At 48.0% G+C, this 26826-nt stretch overlaps 1 protein-coding gene across 4 annotated transcripts in view; it reads left to right on the top strand.

Annotated features, from left to right (window-relative positions):
* Nucleotides 1-26826, top strand: part of LOC121288812 (netrin-G1-like) — a 188057-nt gene that overhangs the window by 85299 nt on the left and 75932 nt on the right. For all 4 annotated transcript variants that reach the window (XM_041207553.1, XM_041207555.1, XM_041207552.1 and 1 more), the window contains one exon: nt 5093-5941. In XM_041207553.1, coding sequence (XP_041063487.1) covers nt 5699-5941 — 243 coding nt within the window. In that variant the 5' untranslated portion in view covers nt 5093-5698. The remainder of the gene's footprint in view (nt 1-5092; nt 5942-26826) is intronic.

Below are 26826 nucleotides of genomic sequence, written 5' to 3'. Positions count from 1 at the left end.
TGGAGGAGTTTACAGAGATAGGGAGGGCTGAGGTCATGAGGGGATTTGAATGAGAATTTTAAAATTGAGCTGCTGGGCTGGAAGCCGGTGTGTGTCAGTGAGCACAAACATAACCAAGACTTGGTGAAATTGGGACATGGGCAGCAGAGTTTCGATGAGCCCTTGTTTGCAGAGGCTGAAATGTGGGAGGCCTGCCAGGATGTGTTGAAACACTCAATTCCAGAAGTAACGCTGGCACAAATGAAGGTTTCAGCAGCTGATGAGCTCAGGGATGGGGTTGGGCAACGTTGTGGGGGTGGAAATAGCAGCGTTAGTGATAGAACAGCTTCTTTTTTATTTATTGGATGTGGGTGTCGCTGGCTGGGCCAGCATTTATTGCCCATCACTAATTGCCCTTGAGAAGGTGGTGGTGAGTTGCCTTCTTGAACCGCTGCAGTCCATGTGGTGTAGGTACACCCACTGTGCTGTTAGGGAGGGAGTTCCAGGATTTTGACCCAGCGACAGTGAAGGAACGGCGATATATTTCCAAGTCAGGATGGTGAGTGACTTGGAGGGGAACTTCCAGGTGGTGGTGTACCCATATATCTGCTGCCCTTGTCCTTCTAGATGGTAGTGGTCGTGGGTTTGGAAGGTGCTGTCTAAGGAGCCTTGGTGAATCCCTGCAGTGCATCTTGTAGATGGTACACACTGCTGCTACTGTGTGTCGGTGGTGGAGGGAGTGAATGTTTGTGGATGGGATGCCAATCAAGTGGGGCTGCTTTGTCCTGGATGGTGTTGAGCTTCTTGAGTGTTGTTGGAGCTGCACTCATCCAGGCAAGTGGGGAGTATTCCATCACACTCCGGACTTGTGCCTTGTAGATGGTGGACAGGCTTTGGAGTTACAGGAGGTGAGTTACTCATCACAGGATTCCCAGCCCCTAATCAGCTCTTGTAGCCACAGCATTTATCTAGCTAGTCCAGTTCAGTTTCTGGTCAATGGTAACCCCCAGGATGTTGATGTGGTCAGAAACTCATTACGGGGTTAAATAGGGCACCAGTGTTTTGAACAGACTGGTTATCAGGAAAGGGATGGACATGGTGGTGGAGGCAGTCTGTGACAGGGACCAAAGACAATTTTGCCAGTCTTTAGTTGGATGAAATTTCTTCTCACCCAGTACTGGATGTTTTCACCCCGAGGGTGGTGGGGATCTGGAACTCTCTGCCTGGAAGGGTGGAAGAGGCAGAAATCCTCATTGCATTTAACAAACATTTGGATTTGCTGGAGGTGCTGTGACCTACAGGGGCTACAGAGCAAGAACTGGAAATTGGGAATAAACAGGAGAGGAAATTTCAGCCACATGGGTATGATGGGCTGAATGGCCTCTTTCTGTGCTGTAAATCTTTCTATATTTCTATGTTTCTGCAAAGGTGGCTGACCACCCTCTTCAAAAGGGCAATTAGAAATGGGCAATAAATGATGGCCTCTGACCAGCAACAGCGCCTCCTTTCTGTCCCCACCTGTCTCACATCCTGGGACAGAGTGTCTGGAACAGCGCCTCCTGTCTGTCCCCACCTGTCTCACACCCTGGGACGGGGTGGCTGGGACAGCGTCTCCTGTCTGTCCCCACCTGTCTCACACCCTGGGACGAAGTGTCTGGGACAGCGCCGCCTGTCTGTCTCCACCTGTCTCACACCCTGGGACGAAGTGTCTGGAACAGCGCCTCCTGTCTGTCCCCCCCAGTCTCACACCCTGTGATGGGGTGTCTGGGACAGCGCTCCCTTGTCTGTTCTTCCCTGTTGCTCCCAGTGTTGAGGTCAATTGGTTTTCAATGCGAATGTCCCTGTCTCCACATTGGCTGAATTTAGAACTGATTTGTGATGCAGAAGGAGCTTTTTCTATTGAATGGTTAATAATGAAAAAATCTAAACACCCAAACAATGGAGTTGGCTGAACTGAAATCAGCCTCGCTGGAAATGAGTTTTGATGAAGAGTCGGATCCTTTACTTGTTCTCATTTACCCGTTGGCTGTTTACTGCTCCTGTCTGGCATCAGATTAACTTTCCCCAGCATTCCATTTAATGTCTAAATCACCGAGTTGCCAGATTCAAGGCATCAAACCAGCCACATCCCAGACGCACAGACTGGGCAAGAATCAAATCCCCCTCAGCCCCAAACTGTCGATAGATTCAACACCAACTCAACCCTTTCCAAGGGGCAATTTTTAATATGGATTTGTAACTTGTGAAGATAATGTTATGAATGAAAATGATTCCACTAAAACTAAGCAGAAAAATTCACAACCTCAACAAAGGTTAGTGATGTTTAACTGTGAGAAAATCCAACCCGACCACCCCTCCCTATCTCTGTACCTCCCTCCAGCCCCTACACCCGTCCCTATCTCTGTAACCTCCTCCAGCCCCAACACCCCTCCCTATCTCTGTAACCTCCTCCAGCCCCTACAACCCTCCCTATCTCTGTAACCTCCTCCAGCCCCTACACCCTTCCCTATCTCTGTCACCTCCTCCAGCCCCTACACACCTCCCGATCTCTGTAACCTCCTCCAACCCCTACAACCTTCCCTATCTCTGTAACCTCCTCCAATCCCTACACCCTTCACTATTTCTGTAACCTCCTCCAACCCCTACACACCTCCTTATCTCTGTAACCTCCTCCAATCCCTACACCCCTCCCTATCTCTGTAACCTCCTCCAATCCCTACACCCCTCCCTATCTCAATAAACTCCTCCAATCCCTACATCCCTCCCTATCTCTGTAACTTCCTCCAGTCCCTACACCCCTCCCTATCTCTGTAACCTCCTCCAGCCCCTACACCCCTCCCTATCTCTGTAACCTCCTCCAGCCCCTACAACACTCCCTATCTCTGTAACCTCCTCCATCCCCTACACCCCTCCCTATTTCTGTAACCTCCTCCAATTGCTACCCTCTTCCCTATTTCTGTAACCTCCTCCATCCCCTACAACAGTCCCTATCTCTGTAACCTCCTCCATCCCCTACACCCTTCCCTATTTCTGTAACCTCCTCCAATCCCTACACCCCTCCCTATCTCTGTAACCTCCTCCAGCCCCTACAACCTTCCCTATCTCTGTAACCTCCTCCAATCCCTACACCCTTCCCTATTTCTGTAACCTCCTCCAACCCCTACACACCTCCTTATCTCTGTAACCTCCTCCAATCCCTACACCCCTCCCTATCTCTGTAACCTCCTCCAATCCCTACACCCCTCCCTATCTCGGTAAACTCCTCCAATCCCTACATCCCTCCCTATCTCTGTAACTTCCTCCAGTCCCTACACCCCTCCCTATCTCTGTAACCTCCTCCAGCCCCTACACCCCTCCCTATCTCTGTAACCTCCTCCAGCCCCTACACACCTCCCGATTTCTGTAACCTCCTCCAGCCCCTACAACCTTCCCTTTCTCTGTAACCTCCTCCAATCCCTAAACCCTTCCTTATTTCTGTAACCTCCTCCAACCCCTACACACCTCCCTATCTCTGTAAACTCCTCCAATCCCTACATCCCTCCCTATCTCTGTAACCTCCTCCAGCCCCTGCAACCCTCCCTATCTCTGTAACCTCCTCCATCCCCTACACCCCTCCCTATTTCTGTAACCTCCTCCAATCCCTACACCCTTCCCTATTTCTGTAACCTCCTCCAGCCCCTACAACCTTCCCTATCTCTGTAACCTCCTCCATCCCCTACAACACTCCCTATCTCTGTTACCTCCTCCAATCCCTACATCCCTCCCTATCTCTGTAACTTCCTCCAATCCCTACACCCCTCCCTATCTCTGGAACCTCCTCCATCCTCTACACCCCTCCCTATCTCTGTAACCTCCTCCATCCCCTACAACACTCCCTATCTCTGTAACCTCCTCCAACTCCTACACCCATCCCTATCTCTGTAACCTCCTCCAGCCCATACATCCCTCCCTATCTCTGTAACCACCTCCAGCCCCTACACCCCGCCCCCCCATCTCTGTAACCTCCTCCAGCTTTACAATCCACTGAGATCTCGCCATTTCTCTAACTCCAGCCTCTTGTTCCTCCTCCTACACCTTTACTCCACCATCGGTGGATGTGCTTTCAGCTGTCTCTCCCTGACTATGTGGAATTCCCTTCCCAAATCTATCGAGCTCTCTCCTTGTTAAGACCCTCCTTAGCAACTAACTTCTGGTCACCTCTCCGTATGCCTTCTCCTTCAGCTTAGTATGAATCAAGCTGTTCTGAGGCACCTTGGGATGTTTTACTCCATTAGGGTGCTATATAAGTGCAAGTTATTGTTGGGAATTTGAGCAAGAGATGGTGGGTGTGTGTTGGGTGAGTGGAGAGGGTGAGTGTGTGTTGGGTGAGTGGAGAGGGTGAGTGTGTGTTGGGTGAGTGGAGAGGGTGAGTGTGTGTTGGGTGAGTGGAGAGGGTTAGTGTGTGTTGGGTGAGTGGAGAGGGTGAGTGTGTGTTGGGTGAATGGAGAGGGTGAGTGTGTGTTGGGTGAGTAGAGAGGGTGAGTGTGTGTTGGGTGAATGAAGAGGATGAGTGTGTGTTTGGAGTTTGAGCAGGAGAGTCACGTTGAGCCCCAGAAAATGTGTGTGGATCGTGACGCTCGATTTGAAGGGGAACAGCATTATGTGGGAGGATGTGAGACGTTCAGAGACTATTTCTGCTCATAGTGTAGCAGTTTATAAAATCCTGTAGTATTTATCATACAAAACGGGTTATAAATATCCCTGAATTAGTCTGTATGTCAGTCAGTACCTAGAGTATCACCTTGTGTTGTTAAACAGACTGTGGGATGGGACTCTGAGTTTGTGTTTAAAGGAGAAAGAGATTTCTATCAAAATGAGAGTGATGTTTTGTTTTTCCAGTGTGAGCTGCTGCTGAGTTTGAGGTGAGATGATGGAGAGAGGAGAATAGTTTTTCCCTCGTTTGGGATCTTTACATGTGTAATTTATTCACCTCCTCTTGGCTGCTGTGATTCCCAATTGGTCTTTATCTCCCTATCACGTTGCAGCTAATGGGAGGCGGAGATTGAGGGTGGGGGTTGAAGGTCGGGAGCAGCAACTATTCCAAAATCCATTGATTTTATTTCTCTTCTGACAGGGAATTGATGCCAGGAGGAAGAGAAAATCGATGGAAAACCAACTCTGACCGGGAGATTGTCATCTCATTGGCTCCCAGGACTGACTGATCAGCCAATCAGAACATCTGTCTGATGTAGCAAACAGCCAGGAAAAGACAACCGGAATCCTGTCTCCCAGAACATCTGCACCAACACTGGGAAAAACATCTGGAATCCTGTCCCCCAGAACATTCGCACCAACACTGGGAAAAACATCTGGAATCCTGTCCCCCAGAACATCCGCACCAACACTGGGAAAAACATCTGGAATCCTGTCCACATCCACACCAACACTGGGAAAAACATCTGGAATCCTGTCTCCCAGAACATCCGCACCAAAGCTGGGAAAAACACTTGGAATCCTGTTCCCCAGAACATCTGCACCAACTCTGGGAAAACCATCTGGAATAATAACAACTGATCTTCCCTCTGACCAAGAATCCAATCGAAGTGGAGACTTCCTGAATCACCCCAGATGGAATAGGAGTCTCCCCCTCTGAATGAGAATCCAATCGGAGTGGAGACTTCCTGAATCACTGCCAGACGGATCGGGATTCTCCCTCTCGGAGTAAGGCCCAGTCGGAGTGATGAGTTTGTTCACTTTGTTGTCTCTTCAGGCCCTATGGACGACCCTGTCTCTCGCCGGCCATCACTTCCCATCCTGGGGTCACTACGATCTGTGTAAGACTCAGGTTCACTGGGACCAGGGGGTGAGTTGGGATTACATGGCCTGTCAGCCTGAGGCTACTCTCCTCACCAGGTTCCTGAAGATCAGGTTGGATCCCCCAAACAGTACGTGTGGAGAGACCCCTGAGATGTACTGCACGCTGGTGAGTAGAAATCTCTCTGAACCAGCATCTGTTGTGTGAATGGACACTCACGGAATGGCCTTTCTCAAAGTGAATTCCCTCCAAACTCCTACATTGGATTTATTAACAGACTCATTGAGTACAAAAATTAAAACCGTGGTAAATCTTTATCAATCACTAGTTAGGACCAGCGGGAGAATTGTGTCCAATTCTGGGCTCCGCACTTTAGGAAGGATGTTGAGGCCTTGGAGACGGTGCGGAGATTTACTCCAATGGGACCAGGATTGAGGGAGTTAATGTGGAGCGACTGGAGAAGCTGAGATTGTTCTCCTTAGAGCAGAGAAGGTTAAGAGGAGATTTAATTGAGATGTTCAAAAATGTCAAACTTTTTAATAGCGTAAATAAAAAAAAGTGTTTCAATGGCAGGAGGGTCGGTAACCAGAAGGGAATCTGTCCAGCTGTGTATCTGACACTGTCCAATATCCCCACAGGAGAATGTGTCCAGTCGTGCATCTGACACTGTCCAATATCTCCACAGGGGAATGTGTCCAGTTGTGTATCTGACACTGTCCAGTATCTCCACAGGGGAATGTGTCCAGTTGTGTACCTGATTCTGTCCAGTATCTCAACAGGAGAATGTGTCCAGTTGTGTATCTGACACTGTCCAATATCTCCACAGGAGAATGTGTCCAGTTGTGTATCTGACACTGTCCAATATCTCCACAGGAGAATGTGTCCAGTTGTGTTTCGAGCCACTGATGTTTGTAATGTTCAGTTTACCTGGAGCTGCTGGGAGACGTTTCTTCCATGAGGTTCTGATTTAGCAGAAAAGGCACCAGATTGTAATCTCAACAAGTGTGAAAACCGGATCTGGTTTCAGTCTGACAGAAACTGTCCTACAATGAAATTGTTGCAATGTAAATTCGGGACTGTTTCAAAATATGAAGCATGGAACTGCCCCGGATTCTCCCTGTTCCGTCCATCCTGATGTTTGGTAGACGGGCGAATCCACCAGGTGGACTTTGCATTTTTGATGAAACCTCATCCAAGGGCGAGATGAGGTGTCCATTACTAAATATAAAAATAAAAACCTATGGCTGCAATTTTTATGATCTACCTGTTCAGGTGAATGTTTGTGATGCTTGGATTACTTTGTCCTGATTTTAAAATCTTTATTTAATACTTTTGAATTCTTCAGCTCCCTGAGCCAGCGCCCACCCTCCTCCCACCCCCCACCCCATCAGCCCCCACCCTCCTCCCTCCCCCACCCCATCAGCCCCCACCCTCCTCCCTCCCCCACCTCATCAACCCCCACCCTCCTCCCACCCCCCACCCCATCAGCCCCCACCCTCCTCCCTCCCCCACCCTCCTCCCACCCCCACCCCATCAGCCCCCACCCTCCTCCCTCCCCCACCCTCCTCCCACCCCCACCCCATCAGCCCCCACCCTCCTCCCTCCCCCACCCTCCTCCCTCCCCCACCCCATCAGCCCCCACCCTCCTCCCTCCCCCACCCTCCTCCCTCCCCCACCCCATCAGCCCCCACCCTCCTCCCTCCCCCACCCTCCTCCCTCCCCCACCCCATCAGCCCCCACCCTCCTCCCTCCACCCACCCCATCAGCCCCCACCCTCCTCCCACCCCCCCACCCCAGCCACCCCCACCCTCCTCCCTCCCTCACCCCATCAGCCCCCACCCTCCTCCCACCCCCACCCTCCTCCCTCCCCCACCCCATCAGCCCCCACCCTCCTCCCACCCCCCACCCCAGCCACCCCCACCCTCCTCCCTCCCCCACCCCATCAGCCCCCACCCTCCTCCCACCCCCCACCCCAGCCACCCCCACCCTCCTCCCTCCCCCACCCCATTAGCCCCCACCCTCCTCCCACCCCTCACCCCATCACCCCCCACCCTCCTCCCACCCCTCACCCCATTAGCCCCCACCCTCCTCCCACCCCTCACCCCATTAGCCCCCACCCTCCTCCCTCCCCCACCCCATCAGCCCCCACCCTCCTCCCACCCCCACTCCATCAGCCCCCACCCCATCAGCCCCCACCCTCCTCCCTCCCCCACTTACATCAGCCCCCACCCTCCTCCCTCCCCCACCCCATCAGCCCCCACCCTCCTCCCACCCCCACCCTCCTCCCACCCTCCTCCCTCCCCCACCCCATCAGCCCCCACCCTCCTCCCACCCCCACCCTCCTCCCACCCTCCTCCCTCCCCCACCCCATCAGCCCCCACCCTCCTCCCTCCCCCACCCCATCAGCCCCCACCCTCCTCCCTCCACCCACCCCATCAGCCCCCACCCTCCTCCCTCCCCCACCCCATCAGCCCCCACCCTCCTCCCTCCCCCACCCCATCAGCCCCCACCCTCCTCCCTCCCCCACCCCATCAGCCCCCACCCTCCTCCCTCCCCCACCCCATCAGCCCCCACCCTCCTCCCTCCCCCACCCCATCAGCCCCCACCCTCCTCCCACCCCCACCCCATCAGCCCCCACCCTCCTCCCTCCTCCACTTACATCAGCCCCCACCCTCCTCCCTCCCCCACCCCAGCCACCCCCACCCTCCTCCCTCCCCCACCCCATCAGCCCCCACCCTCCTCCCACCCCCACCCCTTCAGCCCCCACCCTCCTCCCACCCCCACCCCATCAGCCCCCACCCCATCAGCCCCCACCCTCCTCCCACCCCTCACCCCATCAGCCCCCCACCCTCCTCCCACCCCCACCCCATCAGCCCCCACCCTCCTCCCACCCCCACCCCAGCCACCCCCACCCTCCTCCCACCCCTCACCCCAGCAGCACTCAGCATTTAAGGGCCTGTTTCACACTGGCTGAGCCGTTACTGCGCCGGTGTGAAATCGCAGCCAGGGGCCAGTCGCAGTCGGCAATCGGCTCCCCAGCCCCTCCCAGACCCTCCAATCGCCGCCCCCCCCCCCCAACCCTCCTGCAAATATTCTGCCCCTGAATGATCCTCTCATTGTGTGAATCATCTGCTCTGGATAACTGGTTCCTTCATCATTGTTCGAGGGAATACTCCTGATTTAATTATCAGCCATATGTTGTACCAATAATTAAGAATGTTTAATTTATTGCAGAACATGTTGTTTATCAGAGGGAATTATTCTCTAAGTCAATTAATGAACTGTTCTAAAAACAATCGCAGACTTTGAGGTAAATCTTCGAGCAGTCCCTGTATTCCACTGTCAGAGCTGTGCCTGAAACGCTGACTAGATCCAGTGAGACCAGATTAAGTGACACTGTACCAGCTTTACCACCTCAGGGTGGTATACAGCACTTCCCTGACAATGAAATACTTTGCAATGTCGGAGACACTTCAGCCACTTTGTGCTCAGCAAGATCCCACAAGCGGCAATGTGATAAGAACCAGACAAGCTGTGTCTAGTCATCTTGGTTAAGATGTTGGCCTCCTGCCTTCAGCTTGGAGCTCAGTAGGTCAGTTAGTGCCTGAAAATCGTGCCTGAATTTAAAGGCCGTTCTCTGGTAGTTTGCATTTTTTAATATGTAACACTTTTTTTTACACATTTACTTGCTCGCTCTTTCCCAATCTGTTCCATCTCCTAAACTTCTGTTCTCTGAGTCTGTCTGAGTGGGTGAGTGAGCCGGAAAGACTCCAGGGTGAGAACGTGTTCAGACTGTGACTGTAACATTGGTACAAAGAAACAACTAGCTGCACAGATGCTGTGGTGATATCATGGACTGGGGTGCGGTGCTGGAGGGTTTCTGTTCTCCATCAGTAATCCAGGGAACAGGAGCTCCAGTCCCACCATGAAGTTTGAGACTGGGCTGAGAGAGATACTGCAGCTTCTGCTGTTAGACCTGTCACATTGTTCACTCCCCTGTTACAACCTTACCTGAACAGACAGCACTTTTCAACAGAAACCCTGACTGTTCCCTCTCCAGCATTGACAGGAATTCAAAGATCAGGTTATCTACCTGTCTCAATCTCTCCTTCCTTTCAACACACATACAGCACATTAACACTCTCACTCTCACACACACACACTCACAAACACATTCACCCTCTCACCCACACTCACCCACACACTCATACACTCTCACTCTCACACACACTCACCCTCTCACATACACTCACTCACTCTCACACACTCACACACACACTCTCACATACCCTCTCACATACATTAACTCACTCACTCTCTCACTCACTCTCACTCTCACACACACACACACACACTCACACACACACACACTCTCACATACCCTCTCACACACATTAACTCACTCACTCTCTCACTCACACACACTCACACACATTAACTCACTCACTCTCTCTCACTCTCACACACACTCTCACACACACACCAACACATACAAACGCTCACACACACACCCACACATACACTCTCACACACATTAACTCACCCACGCTCTCACTCACTCTCTCTCACACACAAACACATACACACATTCTCACACACATTAACTCACCCCTCTCTCACTCACTCTCACACACACACACACACTCTCACACACATTAACTCACCCACTCTCACACTCACTCACACACACACTCACACAAACTCACAAAACTCACACTCACTCACAAACTCACACTCACTCGCACAAACTCACACTCACTCACACAAACTCACACACACTCACCCACTCTCACTCACTCTCACACACACACACTCTCACATACACTCTCATACACATTAACTCACCCACTCTCTCACTCACTTGCACACGCACTCACACACATTAACTCACCCACTCTCTCACTCACTCTCACACACACATACACACACTCTCACACACATTAACTCACCCACTCTCTCACTCACTCTCACACACACATACACACACTCTCACACACATTGACTCACCCACTCTCTCACTCACTCTCACACACATATACACACACTCTCACACACATTGACTCACCCACTCTCTCACTCACTCTCACACACATATACACACACTCTCACACACATTAACTCACCCACTCTCTCACTCACTCTGACACACACATACACACACTCTCACACACATTAACTCACTCACTCACTCGCTCTCTCACTCACTCGCACACACACACACACACTCTCATATACACATACATACACACACACACACACACACCTACAATTTCTGTCACACACAGACTCGCTCACACACACACACAGCAGAATTTTCCGGTTGTCAGGCGGACACAGGCTGTGGGTGTGGGACTGGTTGTGAAACTGGCCACCACCTGCAATCGGGACCCAACTGCGATTTCATGCTTGCTGGCAAATGAATGGCCGGCCGGTGTAAAATGTGCGCTGAGGAGCTCAGCACTGCTAGTGTGGGGGCAGGAGGAGGGTGAGTGTTGAAGACTGTGCGTGTGCAGGGCGGAGATCACCCTGACAGCTCACTGAGGGCACAGAGCTGCGTCAGGGAGCTGAATAATTGTGGATACAAAAATAAATGTTTTAGAAATGAGAGAAATATGTCCCCACATGTGACTTAGTCACTTGAAGAGTGACTTAGTCACTTGTCACTTGTTTAAAATGATGTTTGAAAATTTTTATTATTTTTTAATTACTTCTGTAAAGCTCATCCTGCCCGTGGATTCATAAAATTCCAAAGGCCGCCTGGCCTGTTTGCTCGCCCACCAACTGAACAGCTGGATAGGCAGCAAAAAGCCCAATAAATTACCTGCCTAAGGGCCTCAATAAGCCCCTTAATTGTCAGCAGGCGTGCTGCCAACTCTTGAGTGCGACCGCCGACTGAAAGATCACGAGAGTGAGCGATGGCTTCAGGGCGCTCACCCCACATCATCACGCGTGATCTTACACCTGATCAGGTCAGGACCGTGACCACCCACAGACCCTAAAATCCTGCCCACACTCTCACACTCACTCACACTCACTCTCACACTCACTCTCACACACACTCTCACAAACACACACACTCACTCTCACACACACACTCTCACACTCACTCACACTCACTCTCACACTCACTCTCACACACTCACTCTCACGCACACACTCACACACACACTCACTCTCACACACACACTCTCACACTCACTCACACTCACTCACACACACACACACACTCACTCACACTCACTCTCACACACACACACACTCACACTCACTCACACACACACACTCTCACACTCACTCACACTCACTCTCACACACACACTCACACTCACTCACACTCACTCTCACCCACACACACACTCACACTCACTCTCACACACACACTCTCACACTCACTCACACTCACTCTCACACACACGCTCACACACACACTCACACTCACTCACACAAACTCCACACTCACTCAGACACAAACTCACACTCACACTCACTCACACAACCACACACTCGCTCACACACACTCACACAAACTCACACTCACTTACTCACACACACACAAACTCACACTCACTCACACACACACTGACACAAACTCACAAACACTCACACAAACTCACACTCACTCACACACACACTCACACTCACACAAACTCACACTCACTCACAAACCCACACTCACAAACTCACACTCACTCACACAAACTCACACACATTCACACACACTCACTCAAACTCACACTCACACACAAACTCACAATCACTCACACACACTCACACAAACTCACACTCACTCTCACACACACGCACAAACTCACACTCGCACACACAGACTCACAAACTCACACTCACTCACACACAAACTCACACTCTCTCACACACACTCACACAAACTCACACTCACTCACACCCATTCACACACACTCACACAAACTCATACCCATTCACACACACTCACACAAACTCACAATCTCACTCACACAAACTCACACAAACTCACACTCTCTCACACACACTCACACAAACTCACACAAACTCATACCCATTCACACACACTCACACAAACTCACAATCTCACTCACACAAACTCACACAAACTCATACTCATTCACACACTCTCACACAAACTCACACTCAAACACTCTCACACAAACTCACGCTCACTCACACGAACTCACACAAACTCACACTCACTCACACACTCTCACAAACTCACACTCACACACACTCACACAAACTCACACTCACTCACACACACTCACACAAACTCACACTCACTCACACACACAATCACACAATCTCTCACTCTCACACACTCACACAAACTCACAATCTCTCACACACTCTCACACTCATTCACACACTCTCACAAACTCACACTCACACGCACTCACACAAACTCACACTCAGTCACACACACTCCCACACAAACTCACACTCACTCACAAACACACTCACACAAACTCACACTCACTCACACACTCTCACAAACTCACACTCACACGCACTCACACAAACTCACACTCAGTCACACACACTCCCACACAAACTCACACTCACTCACAAACACACTCACACAAACTCACACTCACTCACACACACACTCACACACTTACACAATCTCACACAAACTCACATTCACTCACACAAACTTACATTCACTCACACACACACTCACTCACCCTCACTCAAACAAACTCACACTCACTCACACACACTCTCACACAAACTCCACACTCACTCACATACACATTCACACAAACTCACACTCACTCACTCACACACACACTCACTCACACAAACTCACACTGACTCACACTCACTCACACTCCTGCAAAAACTCACACTCACACACACACTCACACAAACTTACACTCACACACACACACACTCACACAAACTCACACTCACTCACACACTCTCACACAAACTCACACTCACTCACACACTCTCACACAAACTCACACTCTCACACAAACTCACACTCTCACACTCACTCTCACACACACTCACACAAACTCACACTCATTCACACACACTCACACAAACTCCACACTCACTCACATACACATTCACACAAACTCACACTCACTCACTCACACACACACTCACTCACACAAACTCACACTGACTCACACTCACTCACACACACTCCTGCAAAAACTCACACTCACACACACACTCACACAAACTCACACTCACTCGCACACACACTCACACAAACTCACACTCACTCACACACTCTCACACAAACTCACACTCACTCACACACAAACTCACACACTCTCACACAAACTCACACTCTCTCACACTCACTCTCACACACATTCACACAAACTCACACAAACTCACACTCACACTGACACAAACTCAAACTCTCTCACACACACACACAAACTCATACTCACACACTCTCACACAAACTCACACTCACTCACACACACACTCACAAATGCACACTCACTCACACACTCACACAAACTCACACTCACTCACACACTCTCACACTCACTTACACACACTCACTCAAACTCACACTCACACACGCTCACACAAACTCATACACACACAAACTCACAATCTCTCTCACACAAACTCACACAAACTCAAACTCACTCACACACTCTCACACAAACTCACACTCACTCACACACTGTTACACAAACTCACGCTCATTCACACACATACTCACACAAACTCACACTCACTCACACACTCACACAAATGCACACTCACTCACACACACACTCACACAAACTCACACTCACTCACATTCACACTCACACAAACTCATACACACACTCACAAACTCACAATCTCTCTCACACAAACTCACACAAACTCATACTTACTCACACACTCTCACACAAACTCACACTCACTCACACACTCTCACACAAACTCATAGAACTTACACACACACACACAAACTCACACTCACACACACACACTCACACAAACTCACACTCACGCACTCTCACACAAACTCACACTCACTCACACACACTCACACAAATGCACACTCGCTCACATACACTCACATACTCTCACACTCACTCACACACACTTTCACACAAATTCACACTCACTCACACACACACTCACACAAACTCTAACTCTCTCACATACATACTCACACAAACTCATACACAACTCACACAAACTCACACTCACTTACACACACTCACACAAACTCACACTCACTCACACACTCACACAAATGCACACTCACTCACACACACACTCACACAAACTCACACTCACTCACATTCACACTCACACAAACTCATACACACACTCACAAACTCACAATCTCTCTCACACAAACTCACACAAACTCATACTTACTCACACACTCTCACACAAACTCACACACTCACACACTCTCACACAAACTCATAGAACTTACACACACACTCACACAAACTCACACTCACTCACACACACACAAACTCACACTCACACACACTCTCACACAAACTCACACTCACACACACTCACACAAATGCACACTCACTCACAAACTCACACTCACTCGCACAAACTCACACTCACTCACACAAACTCACACACACTCACCCACTCTCACTCACTCTCACACACACACACTCTCACATACACTCTCATACACATTAACTCACCCACTCTCTCACTCACTTGCACACGCACTCACACACATTAACTCACCCACTCTCTCACTCACTCTCACACACACATACACACTCTCACACACATTAACTCACCCACTCTCTCACTCACTCTCACACACACATACACACACTCTCACACACATTGACTCACCCACTCTCTCACTCACTCTCACACACATATACACACACTCTCACACACATTGACTCACCCACTCTCTCACTCACTCTCACACACATATACACACACTCTCACACACATTAACTCACCCACTCTCTCACTCACTCTGACACACACATACACACACTCTCACACACATTAACTCACTCACTCACTCGCTCTCTCACTCACTCGCACACACACACACACACTCTCATATACACATACATACACACACACACACACACACCTACAATTTCTGTCACACACAGACTCGCTCACACACACACACAGCAGAATTTTCCGGTTGTCAGGCGGACACAGGCTGTGGGTGTGGGACTGGTTGTGAAACTGGCCACCACCTGCAATCGGGACCCAACTGCGATTTCATGCTTGCTGGCAAATGAATGGCCGGCCGGTGTAAAATGTGCGCTGAGGAGCTCAGCACTGCTAGTGTGGGGGCAGGAGGAGGGTGAGTGTTGAAGACTGTGCGTGTGCAGGGCGGAGATCACCCTGACAGCTCACTGAGGGCACAGAGCTGCGTCAGGGAGCTGAATAATTGTGGATACAAAAATAAATGTTTTAGAAATGAGAGAAATATGTCCCCACATGTGACTTAGTCACTTGAAGAGTGACTTAGTCACTTGTCACTTGTTTAAAATGATGTTTGAAAATTTTTATTATTTTTTAATTACTTCTGTAAAGCTCATCCTGCCCGTGGATTCATAAAATTCCAAAGGCCGCCTGGCCTGTTTGCTCGCCCACCAACTGAACAGCTGGATAGGCAGCAAAAAGCCCAATAAATTACCTGCCTAAGGGCCTCAATAAGCCCCTTAATTGTCAGCAGGCGTGCTGCCAACTCTTGAGTGCGACCGCCGACTGAAAGATCACGAGAGTGAGCGATGGCTTCAGGGCGCTCACCCCACATCATCACGCGTGATCTTACACCTGATCAGGTCAGGACCGTGACCACCCACAGACCCTAAAATCCTGCCCACACTCTCACACTCACTCACATTCACTCTCACACTCACTCTCACACACACTCTCACAAACACACACACTCACTCTCACACACACACTCTCACACTCACTCACACTCACTCTCACACTCACTCTCACACACTCACTCTCACGCACACACTCACACACACACTCACTCTCACACACACACTCTCACACTCACTCACACTCACTCACACACACACACACACTCACTCACACTCACTCTCACACACACACACACTCACACTCACTCACACACACACACTCTCACACTCACTCACACTCACTCTCACACACACACTCACACTCACTCACACTCACTCTCACCCACACACACACTCACACTCACTCTCACACACACACTCTCACACTCACTCACACTCACTCTCACACACACGCTCACACACACACTCACACTCACTCACACAAACTCCACACTCACTCAGACACAAACTCACACTCACACTCACTCACACAACCACACACTCGCTCACACACACTCACACAAACTCACACTCACTTACTCACACACACACAAACTCACACTCACTCACACACACACTGACACAAACTCACAAACACTCACACAAACTCACACTCACTCACACACACACTCACACTCACACAAACTCACACTCACTCACAAACCCACACTCACAAACTCACACTCACTCACACAAACTCACACACATTCACACACACTCACTCAAACTCACACTCACACACAAACTCACAATCACTCACACACACTCACACAAACTCACACTCACTCTCACACACACGCACAAACTCACACTCGCACACACAGACTCACAAACTCACACTCACTCACACACAAACTCACACTCTCTCACACACACTCACACAAACTCACACTCACTCACACCCATTCACACACACTCACACAAACTCATACCCATTCACACACACTCACACAAACTCACAATCTCACTCACACAAACTCACACAAACTCACACTCTCTCACACACACTCACACAAACTCACACAAACTCATACCCATTCACACACACTCACACAAACTCACAATCTCACTCACACAAACTCACACAAACTCATACTCATTCACACACTCTCACACAAACTCACACTCAAACACTCTCACACAAACTCACGCTCACTCACACGAACTCACACAAACTCACACTCACTCACACACTCTCACAAACTCACACTCACACACACTCACACAAACTCACACTCACTCACACACACTCACACAAACTCACACTCACTCACACACACAATCACACAATCTCTCACTCTCACACACTCACACAAACTCACAATCTCTCACACACTCTCACACTCATTCACACACTCTCACAAACTCACACTCACACGCACTCACACAAACTCACACTCAGTCACACACACTCCCACACAAACTCACACTCACTCACAAACACACTCACACAAACTCACACTCACTCACACACTCTCACAAACTCACACTCACACGCACTCACACAAACTCACACTCAGTCACACACACTCCCACACAAACTCACACTCACTCACAAACACACTCACACAAACTCACACTCACTCACACACACACTCACACACTTACACAATCTCACACAAACTCACATTCACTCACACAAACTTACATTCACTCACACACACACTCACTCACCCTCACTCAAACAAACTCACACTCACTCACACACACTCTCACACAAACTCCACACTCACTCACATACACATTCACACAAACTCACACTCACTCACTCACACACACACTCACTCACACAAACTCACACTGACTCACACTCACTCACACTCCTGCAAAAACTCACACTCACACACACACTCACACAAACTTACACTCACACACACACACACTCACACAAACTCACACTCACTCACACACTCTCACACAAACTCACACTCACTCACACACTCTCACACAAACTCACACTCTCACACAAACTCACACTCTCACACTCACTCTCACACACACTCACACAAACTCACACTCATACTCACACAAACTCAAACTCTCTCTCACACACACACACAAACTCACACTCATTCACACACACTCACACAAACTCCACACTCACTCACATACACATTCACACAAACTCACACTCACTCACTCACACACACACTCACTCACACAAACTCACACTGACTCACACTCACTCACACACACTCCTGCAAAAACTCACACTCACACACACACTCACACAAACTCACACTCACTCGCACACACACTCACACAAACTCACACTCACTCACACACTCTCACACAAACTCACACTCACTCACACACAAACTCACACACTCTCACACAAACTCACACTCTCTCACACTCACTCTCACACACATTCACACAAACTCACACAAACTCACACTCACACTGACACAAACTCAAACTCTCTCACACACACACACAAACTCATACTCACACACTCTCACACAAACTCACACTCACTCACACACACACTCACAAATGCACACTCACTCACACACTCACACAAACTCACACTCACTCACACACTCTCACACTCACTTACACACACTCACTCAAACTCACACTCACACACGCTCACACAAACTCATACACACACAAACTCACAATCTCTCTCACACAAACTCACACAAACTCAAACTCACTCACACACTCTCACACAAACTCACACTCACTCACACACTGTTACACAAACTCACGCTCATTCACACACATACTCACACAAACTCACACTCACTCACACACTCACACAAATGCACACTCACTCACACACACACTCACACAAACTCACACTCACTCACATTCACACTCACACAAACTCATACACACACTCACAAACTCACAATCTCTCTCACACAAACTCACACAAACTCATACTTACACACTCTCACACAAACTCACACTCACTCACACACTCTCACACAAACTCATAGAACTTACACACACACACACAAACTCACACTCACACACACACACTCACACAAACTCACACTCACGCACTCTCACACAAACTCACACTCACTCACACACACTCACACAAATGCACACTCGCTCACATACACTCACATACTCTCACACTCACTCACACACACTTTCACACAAATTCACACTCACTCACACACACACTCACACAAACTCTAACTCTCTCACATACATACTCACACAAACTCATACACAACTCACACAAACTCACACTCACTTACACACACTCACACAAACTCACACTCACTCACACACTCACACAAATGCACACTCACTCACACACACACTCACACAAACTCACACTCACTCACATTCACACTCACACAAACTCATACACACACTCACAAACTCACAATCTCTCTCACACAAACTCACACAAACTCATACTTACTCACACACTCTCACACAAACTCACACACTCACACACTCTCACACAAACTCATAGAACTTACACACACACTCACACAAACTCACACTCACTCACACACACACAAACTCACACTCACACACACTCTCACACACACTCACACAAATGCACACTCACTCAAATACACTCACATAAACTCACACTCATTCACACACACACACACAAACACACACTCACACACACACTCACACAAACTCTAACTCTCTCACATACATACTCACACAAACTCATACTCACTCACACACTCTCACACTCACACACACTCAAAAAAACTCACTCACTCACACACTCTCACACAAACTCACACTCACTCACACACACACACTCACAAAAACTCACTCACTCACACACTATCACACAAACTCACACTCACTCACACACTCTCTCTCACACACACCCTCACACTCTCTCTCATACACACTCACACAAACTCACACTCACTCACACACACACTCACACAAACTCACACTCACTCACACACTCTCTCTCACACACACCCTCACACTCTCTCTCACACACACACATAAACTCACACTCACTCACACACACTCACACAAATGCACACTCACTCACACACACACTCACACAAATTCACACTCACTCACACAATCTCACACTCACTTACACACACTCACACAAACTCACACTCACTCACACACACACACTCACACAAACACACACACTCACACACACACTCACACAAACTCTAACTCTCTCACATACATACTCACACAAACTCATACTCACTCACACACTCTCACACTCACACACACTCACACAAACTCACACACACACACTCATACAAACTCACACTCAATCACACAAACTCACACTCTCACACTCACACAAACTCACGCTCTCACACAAACTTACACCCACTCACACACACACTCACACAAACTCATACTCTCACACACACTCACACAAACTCATACTCACTCACACACTCACATGAACTCACATTCACTCACACACACTCAAACAAACTCACTCACTCACACACTCTCACACAAACTCACACTCACTCACACACACACACTCACACAAACTCACTCACTCACACACTATCACACAAACTCACACTCACTCACACACTCTCTCTCACACACACCCTCACACTCTCTCTCACACACACTCACACAAACTCACATTCACTCACACACACACTCACACAAATGCACACTCACTCACACACTATCACACAAACTCACACTCACTCACACACTCTCTCTCACACACACCCTCACACTCTCTCTCACACACACTCACACAAACTCACATTCACTCACACACACACTCACACAAATTCACACTCACTCACACACTCTCACACAATCTCACACTCACTTACACACACTCACACAAACTCACACTCACACACACTCACACAAACTCATACACACACAAACTCACAATCTCTCTCACACAAACTCAAACTCACTCACACACTCTTACACAAACTCACGCTCACTCACACACATACTCACACAAACTCACTCACACACACACTCACACAAACTCACACTCACTCACATTCACACTCACACAAACTCATACACACACTCACAAAATCACAATCTCTCTCACACAAACTCACACAAACTCATACTTACTCACACACTCTCACACAAACTCACACTCACTCACACACTCTCACACAAACTCATAGAACTTACACACACACTCACACAAACTCACACTCACTCACACACACTCACACAAACTCACATTCACTCACACACTCTCACACAAACTCACACTCCCTCATACACACTCACACAAATGCACACTCACTCACGTACACTCACATAAATGCACACACACTCACACAAACTCACACTCACTCACACACACACTCACACAAACTCTAACTCTCTCACATACATACTCACACAAACTCATACTCACTCACACAAACACACACTCACACACACACACTCATACAAACTCACACTCACTCACACAAACTCACACTCTCTCTCACACACTCACACAAACTCACGCTCTCACACAAACTTACACTCACTCACACACACACACAAATTCATACTCACACACACACTCACACAAACTCATACTCACACACTCACACAAACTCACATTCACTCACACACACTCAAACAAACTCACACACTCTCACACAAACTCACACTCACACACACTCACTCACACAAACTCACTCACTCACACACTATCACACAAACTCACACTCACTCACACACTCTCTCTCACACACACCCTCGCACTGTCTCTCACACACACTCACACAAACTCACACTCACTCACACACGCACTCACACAAACTCACACTCACTGACACACTCTCACAAAAACTCACACTCACTCACACACACACACAAACGCACAGAGTAAGGAGGTGAGACAGTCAGTCAGTCACTAACACTGTTTAACAAAGGAGATTTCAGGAAAGAGAGATTCACTCTCCCAGCACTTCACAAAAATAGCAAAACCTCAATCAGATTAATTTGTAAAATGAATGTTTGAGTCAAAATGAAATGGGATAAATTTAATCCACTTCACATTTCAATGGATTTTATTTAAACTGTAAATTAGATGTAAGGAATGTTAGTATAATGGTTATGTTACTGGAATGGTAATTCAGAGACCGAGATAATGATAACGAGATACGGGTTCAAATCCCAGCACAGCAGCTGCAGGAATTTAAATTCAATTAATTCAACAAATCCGGAATAAGAAACTAGTCTCAGTAATGGTGACCAGGAATCAACCAGATGTTATCCCATCTTGTTCATGTAGCAGATCCTACTCTACCATACAGTTCTGCAATCTCTCTCCATTTAAATAGTATACTTTTCTATTCGCCCCGCCAAAGTGGACTAGTTCACAGTTTCCAACATTATGCTTTATCTGCCTAATTCTTGCCCATTCACTTAACCTGTCTAAATCTCTTTGTAAATACTTCTTGTCTTCCTCACAATTTGCTTTCCTACCCATCTTTGTGTCATCAGAAAATTTAGCAACTACACATTCAGCCCCTTCATCCAAACCATTGATAATAAATTGTAAATAATTGAGGCACCAGCACTGATCCCTGTGGCACTCCACTGGTTACAGTTGCCAACACAAAAATTACCCATTTATCCCTTCTGTGCTTCCTGTTAACCTTCAGACTCCTTTATTTATTTAGGTTTAACCTTTATTTAGGTTTAAAACACTAATCTCAGAGCCACACTTCTCAGCTTCAGGCTGAGCATGAAATTCTAACATGTTATGATCGCTGTCACCTAGAGGCTCCTTTACCATGAGGTTATTGTTTAATCCTATGCGATTGCACATTACCAGGTTTAGAATCACCAGCTCCCTGGTTGGTCCTTGAACATGCTGCTCTAAGAATTTGTCCCAAATACACTCTAGGAGTTCATTTTCCAAGCTACCTTTGCCAATCTGATTTGTCCAATCTACATATAGATTAAAGTCATCCATGATTACTACAGTTCCTTTCTTATACACCCCATTTATCTCTTCTCGTATATTCTGTCCTAACATGTAACTACTGTTAGGGGCCCCATAAAGTACTCCAACAAGTGACCTCTTAACTTTCCTATTTCTTATCTCTAGCCAAATTGATGCTACATCTTACTCTTTTGAGTTAAAGTTCTCTCTCACTACTGTACTAGTGACATCCTTAATTAACAGAGCTACCCCACCACCTTTTCTCAGCTTCCTGTCACTTCAAAACATCAGGTACCCTTCAATATTCAGGTCCAAGCCTTGGACACCTTGCAACCATGGGCCAAATCTTGTGCTGCTCCTGGGAGCAAGAAGCAAGGTAGACGAGGGAACTTAATTGAGTGGGAAGCCAAAAATCAGCTTCCCGACAGTGGGATTAAACTAAACCATTAAGTTTAGGGGAGTTTGAAGGCAGGTCTTCATGCATGCATTTGCATGTCATGCATGCTAATTAAAAGGCAATTTTAACAGAATTAAGTTCCCCTTCCCAACTAAGTTATCCACAGGCAAGCAGCACATGCCTTCAGATTTGCGGCTGCAGGTAAGTAGCGTGCAGCAGGTGAGGTTGTCAGCTTGGTGCAATTGGGGTGATGAGCCACTGTGTGTTTCCCCTTTGGGGAGTGTTGTTCAATGAGGCAATGACTGGGAGGCGGCAGTCTGAGGGACACGAGGCATGGACAATGGTCGAGTGATGGAGGGAGTCCCAGGCAGGGTGGGAGACTGAGAGCCTGGGATAGGGAGGAAGGCAGGGCAGGAGGGAGCCCGGAAAGGGAAGGAATGTGAGGGTACTGGGATGAGGGCGGGAGGGGAAGGCCTTGTCTCTTGGATGTGGGGGTCCTGTGATTGGGTGAGGAAGGGGGCTTCCAGGCAGGAATGGTAGGAGAGAGATAGTCCTAAAGAGTGAGGTCAATGCTGTCTATGATTGTGTTCTTGGGTGTTGAAATGAGGATACTGGGCAGCAGAGTGACAGTCAGAGGGGGGAGTGGAATGTGTTAGGTTGGCACCTCCAGAGTAATGGTTGGGTAGCCGATGGTCTCATGGGTGGGGAGGGGGAGGGGGTTGGCAGTAGTCATGGAAACAGGTAAAACAGGCGGTGCGGATAATGGGAGGGGCCAGAGTCAGGGTGGGCATGGGGGCAGTAACAGGTATAGTCTCAGAGCGGAGAGAAAACATGTGGAGGGTGATGGGGGGAGGTTCAAGGGTAACAAAGGGGAGAGGAATGGTTATACAGGGTTGGTCAAGGATGTGTTGGTAGCAGAGGACAGTATAGTGAGGGGGATTGACACTGTTCTCTGCAGCAAAAAGCGAGACTCCAGACGGCTGTGTTGTCTGCCTGGTGCCAGGGTTTGGGACATGTGCTCGGGGCTGGAGAGGACGTTGCAGTGGGAGGTGGAGGATCCAGTTGTTGTGGTCCATGCAGGTGCCAATGACATAGGTTGATCTAGGAAAAAGGTTCTGTAAAGTCAGTATGAGGAGCTAGGAACCAAATTTAAGAAGAAGAAAATCTGTGGATTATTACCTGAGCCACATGCAAATTGGCATCAGGCAAATAAGATTAGAGACAAATGTGTGGCTCAGAGACTGGTGTGGGAGAGGTGGGTTCCGGTTTGTGGGGCACTGGCATCCGTACTGGGGAAAGTGGGACCTGTACCATTGGGACGGTTTATACCTGAACCGTGCTGGGACGAGTGACCTCGCAAATCGCATAACTAGGGAAGTAGAGAAGCCTTTAAACTAAACAAGAGGGGTGAGGAATCAAGCTTGGATAGAGGGAGCAACTCAAGGTGTAGAGTCAAGACAGAGGAGCAAAATAGTAAGATGAGAAATGAGGGTCAGAGAATGGCAAGAAGGGACAGAGAGAAAAAACCTACATCAACAGTCAAGACCAGATGTTACAAAAAGACAAAACTGAAGGCTCTCTATCTGAATGCATGTAGCAATCATAACAAAGTAAATGAATTGATGGCCCACATTGAAATAACTAAATATGATCTGATAGCAATTACGGAGATGTGGCTGCAGGACGACAAAGATTGGGTCCTTAATATTGAAGTGTACATGACACACATGAAGAATAGGAAGCTAGGTAAAGGTGGAGGGGTAGCACTGTTAATCAAAGAGGGCATTGGTGCAATAGTTAGAGATGACCTTGGTTCAGGAGATAAGGATGTAGAATCGGTTTTGATGGAGATGAGGAATAGTAGGGGGAAAAAGTCATTAGTGGGAGTGGTGTACAGGCCCCCTAACAGTAGCCACAGTGTAGGACAGAGTATGCAAGAGAAAATATTGTGTGCTTGTGATAAAGGGATGGTAATAATCATGGGTGATTTTAATCTACAAATAAACTGGAAAAATCAGGCTGGCAGTAGTAGCCTGGATGAAGAGTTCTTAGAATGCTTTGGAGATAGTTTAGAATGTTCTTAGAATGCTTTTGAGATAGCTTCTAAGAGCAGCATGTTCTGGAACCAACCAGAGAGCAGGTTATAATAGACTTAGTATTGTGTAACGTGACAGGATTAATTAATGACCTCAGAGTAAAGGCACCGCTAGGTAGCAATGACCACAATATGATTGAATTTTACATCCTGTTTGAAAGGGAGAAGAGTGGGTCTAAGACTAGTATCTTAAACTTAAATAAGGGCAATGATATGGGGATGAAAGCTGAGCTAGCTGAAGTGAACTGGGAAACTAGGCTAGAGGAAAGATCTGTAGAGAAACAATGTCAGATATTTAAAGGATTATGCAGAGTATTCAGAATAAGTACATTCCTGCTATAAAGAAAATTTCTAAGGGGAGGACCCACCATCTGTGATTAACTAGAGATGTTAAGGAAAGCATCAAACTAAAGTAAAAAGCATACAATTCTGCAAAGATGAGTGGCAGGACAGATGATTGGATAGAATTTTAAAAATGGCAGAGAATGTTTAAAAGGTTAATCAGGAGAAAGCAATTAGAATATGAGAGGAAGCTAGCTAGAAATGTAAAAACAGATAGCAAGAGTTTCTACAGGTATTTAAATAGGAAAAGAATAAGTCAAATAGTGTTGGTCCCCTAGAGAGTGACAGTGGGGAATTGATTGTAGATAATAAGGAAACGGCGGAAAAAATGAACAAATATTTTGCTTCTATGTTCACTATAGAGGATACAAAAACATTCCAGTAATAGCTGCAAATCAGGAGGTGAATTGGAGAAAGGAACTTGGTGAAACTGAAATCACTAGGGAAATGGTACTGAACAAATTGATGGAGCTGCAGGATGGCAAGTCTCTGGGTCCCGATGGACTTTGCCCTAGGGTCTTAAAAGAGGTGGTTAATGAGGTAGTCAATGTGCTGGTGTTAATTTTCCAA

This window comes from Carcharodon carcharias, chromosome 16 (genome assembly GCF_017639515.1).
Source record: "Carcharodon carcharias isolate sCarCar2 chromosome 16, sCarCar2.pri, whole genome shotgun sequence".
In the NCBI taxonomy this organism is placed as follows: Eukaryota; Metazoa; Chordata; class Chondrichthyes; order Lamniformes; family Lamnidae; genus Carcharodon; species Carcharodon carcharias.
The sequence above is the reverse complement of the archived record's forward strand: the minus strand, read 5'-3'. Positions and strand labels throughout refer to the sequence as shown.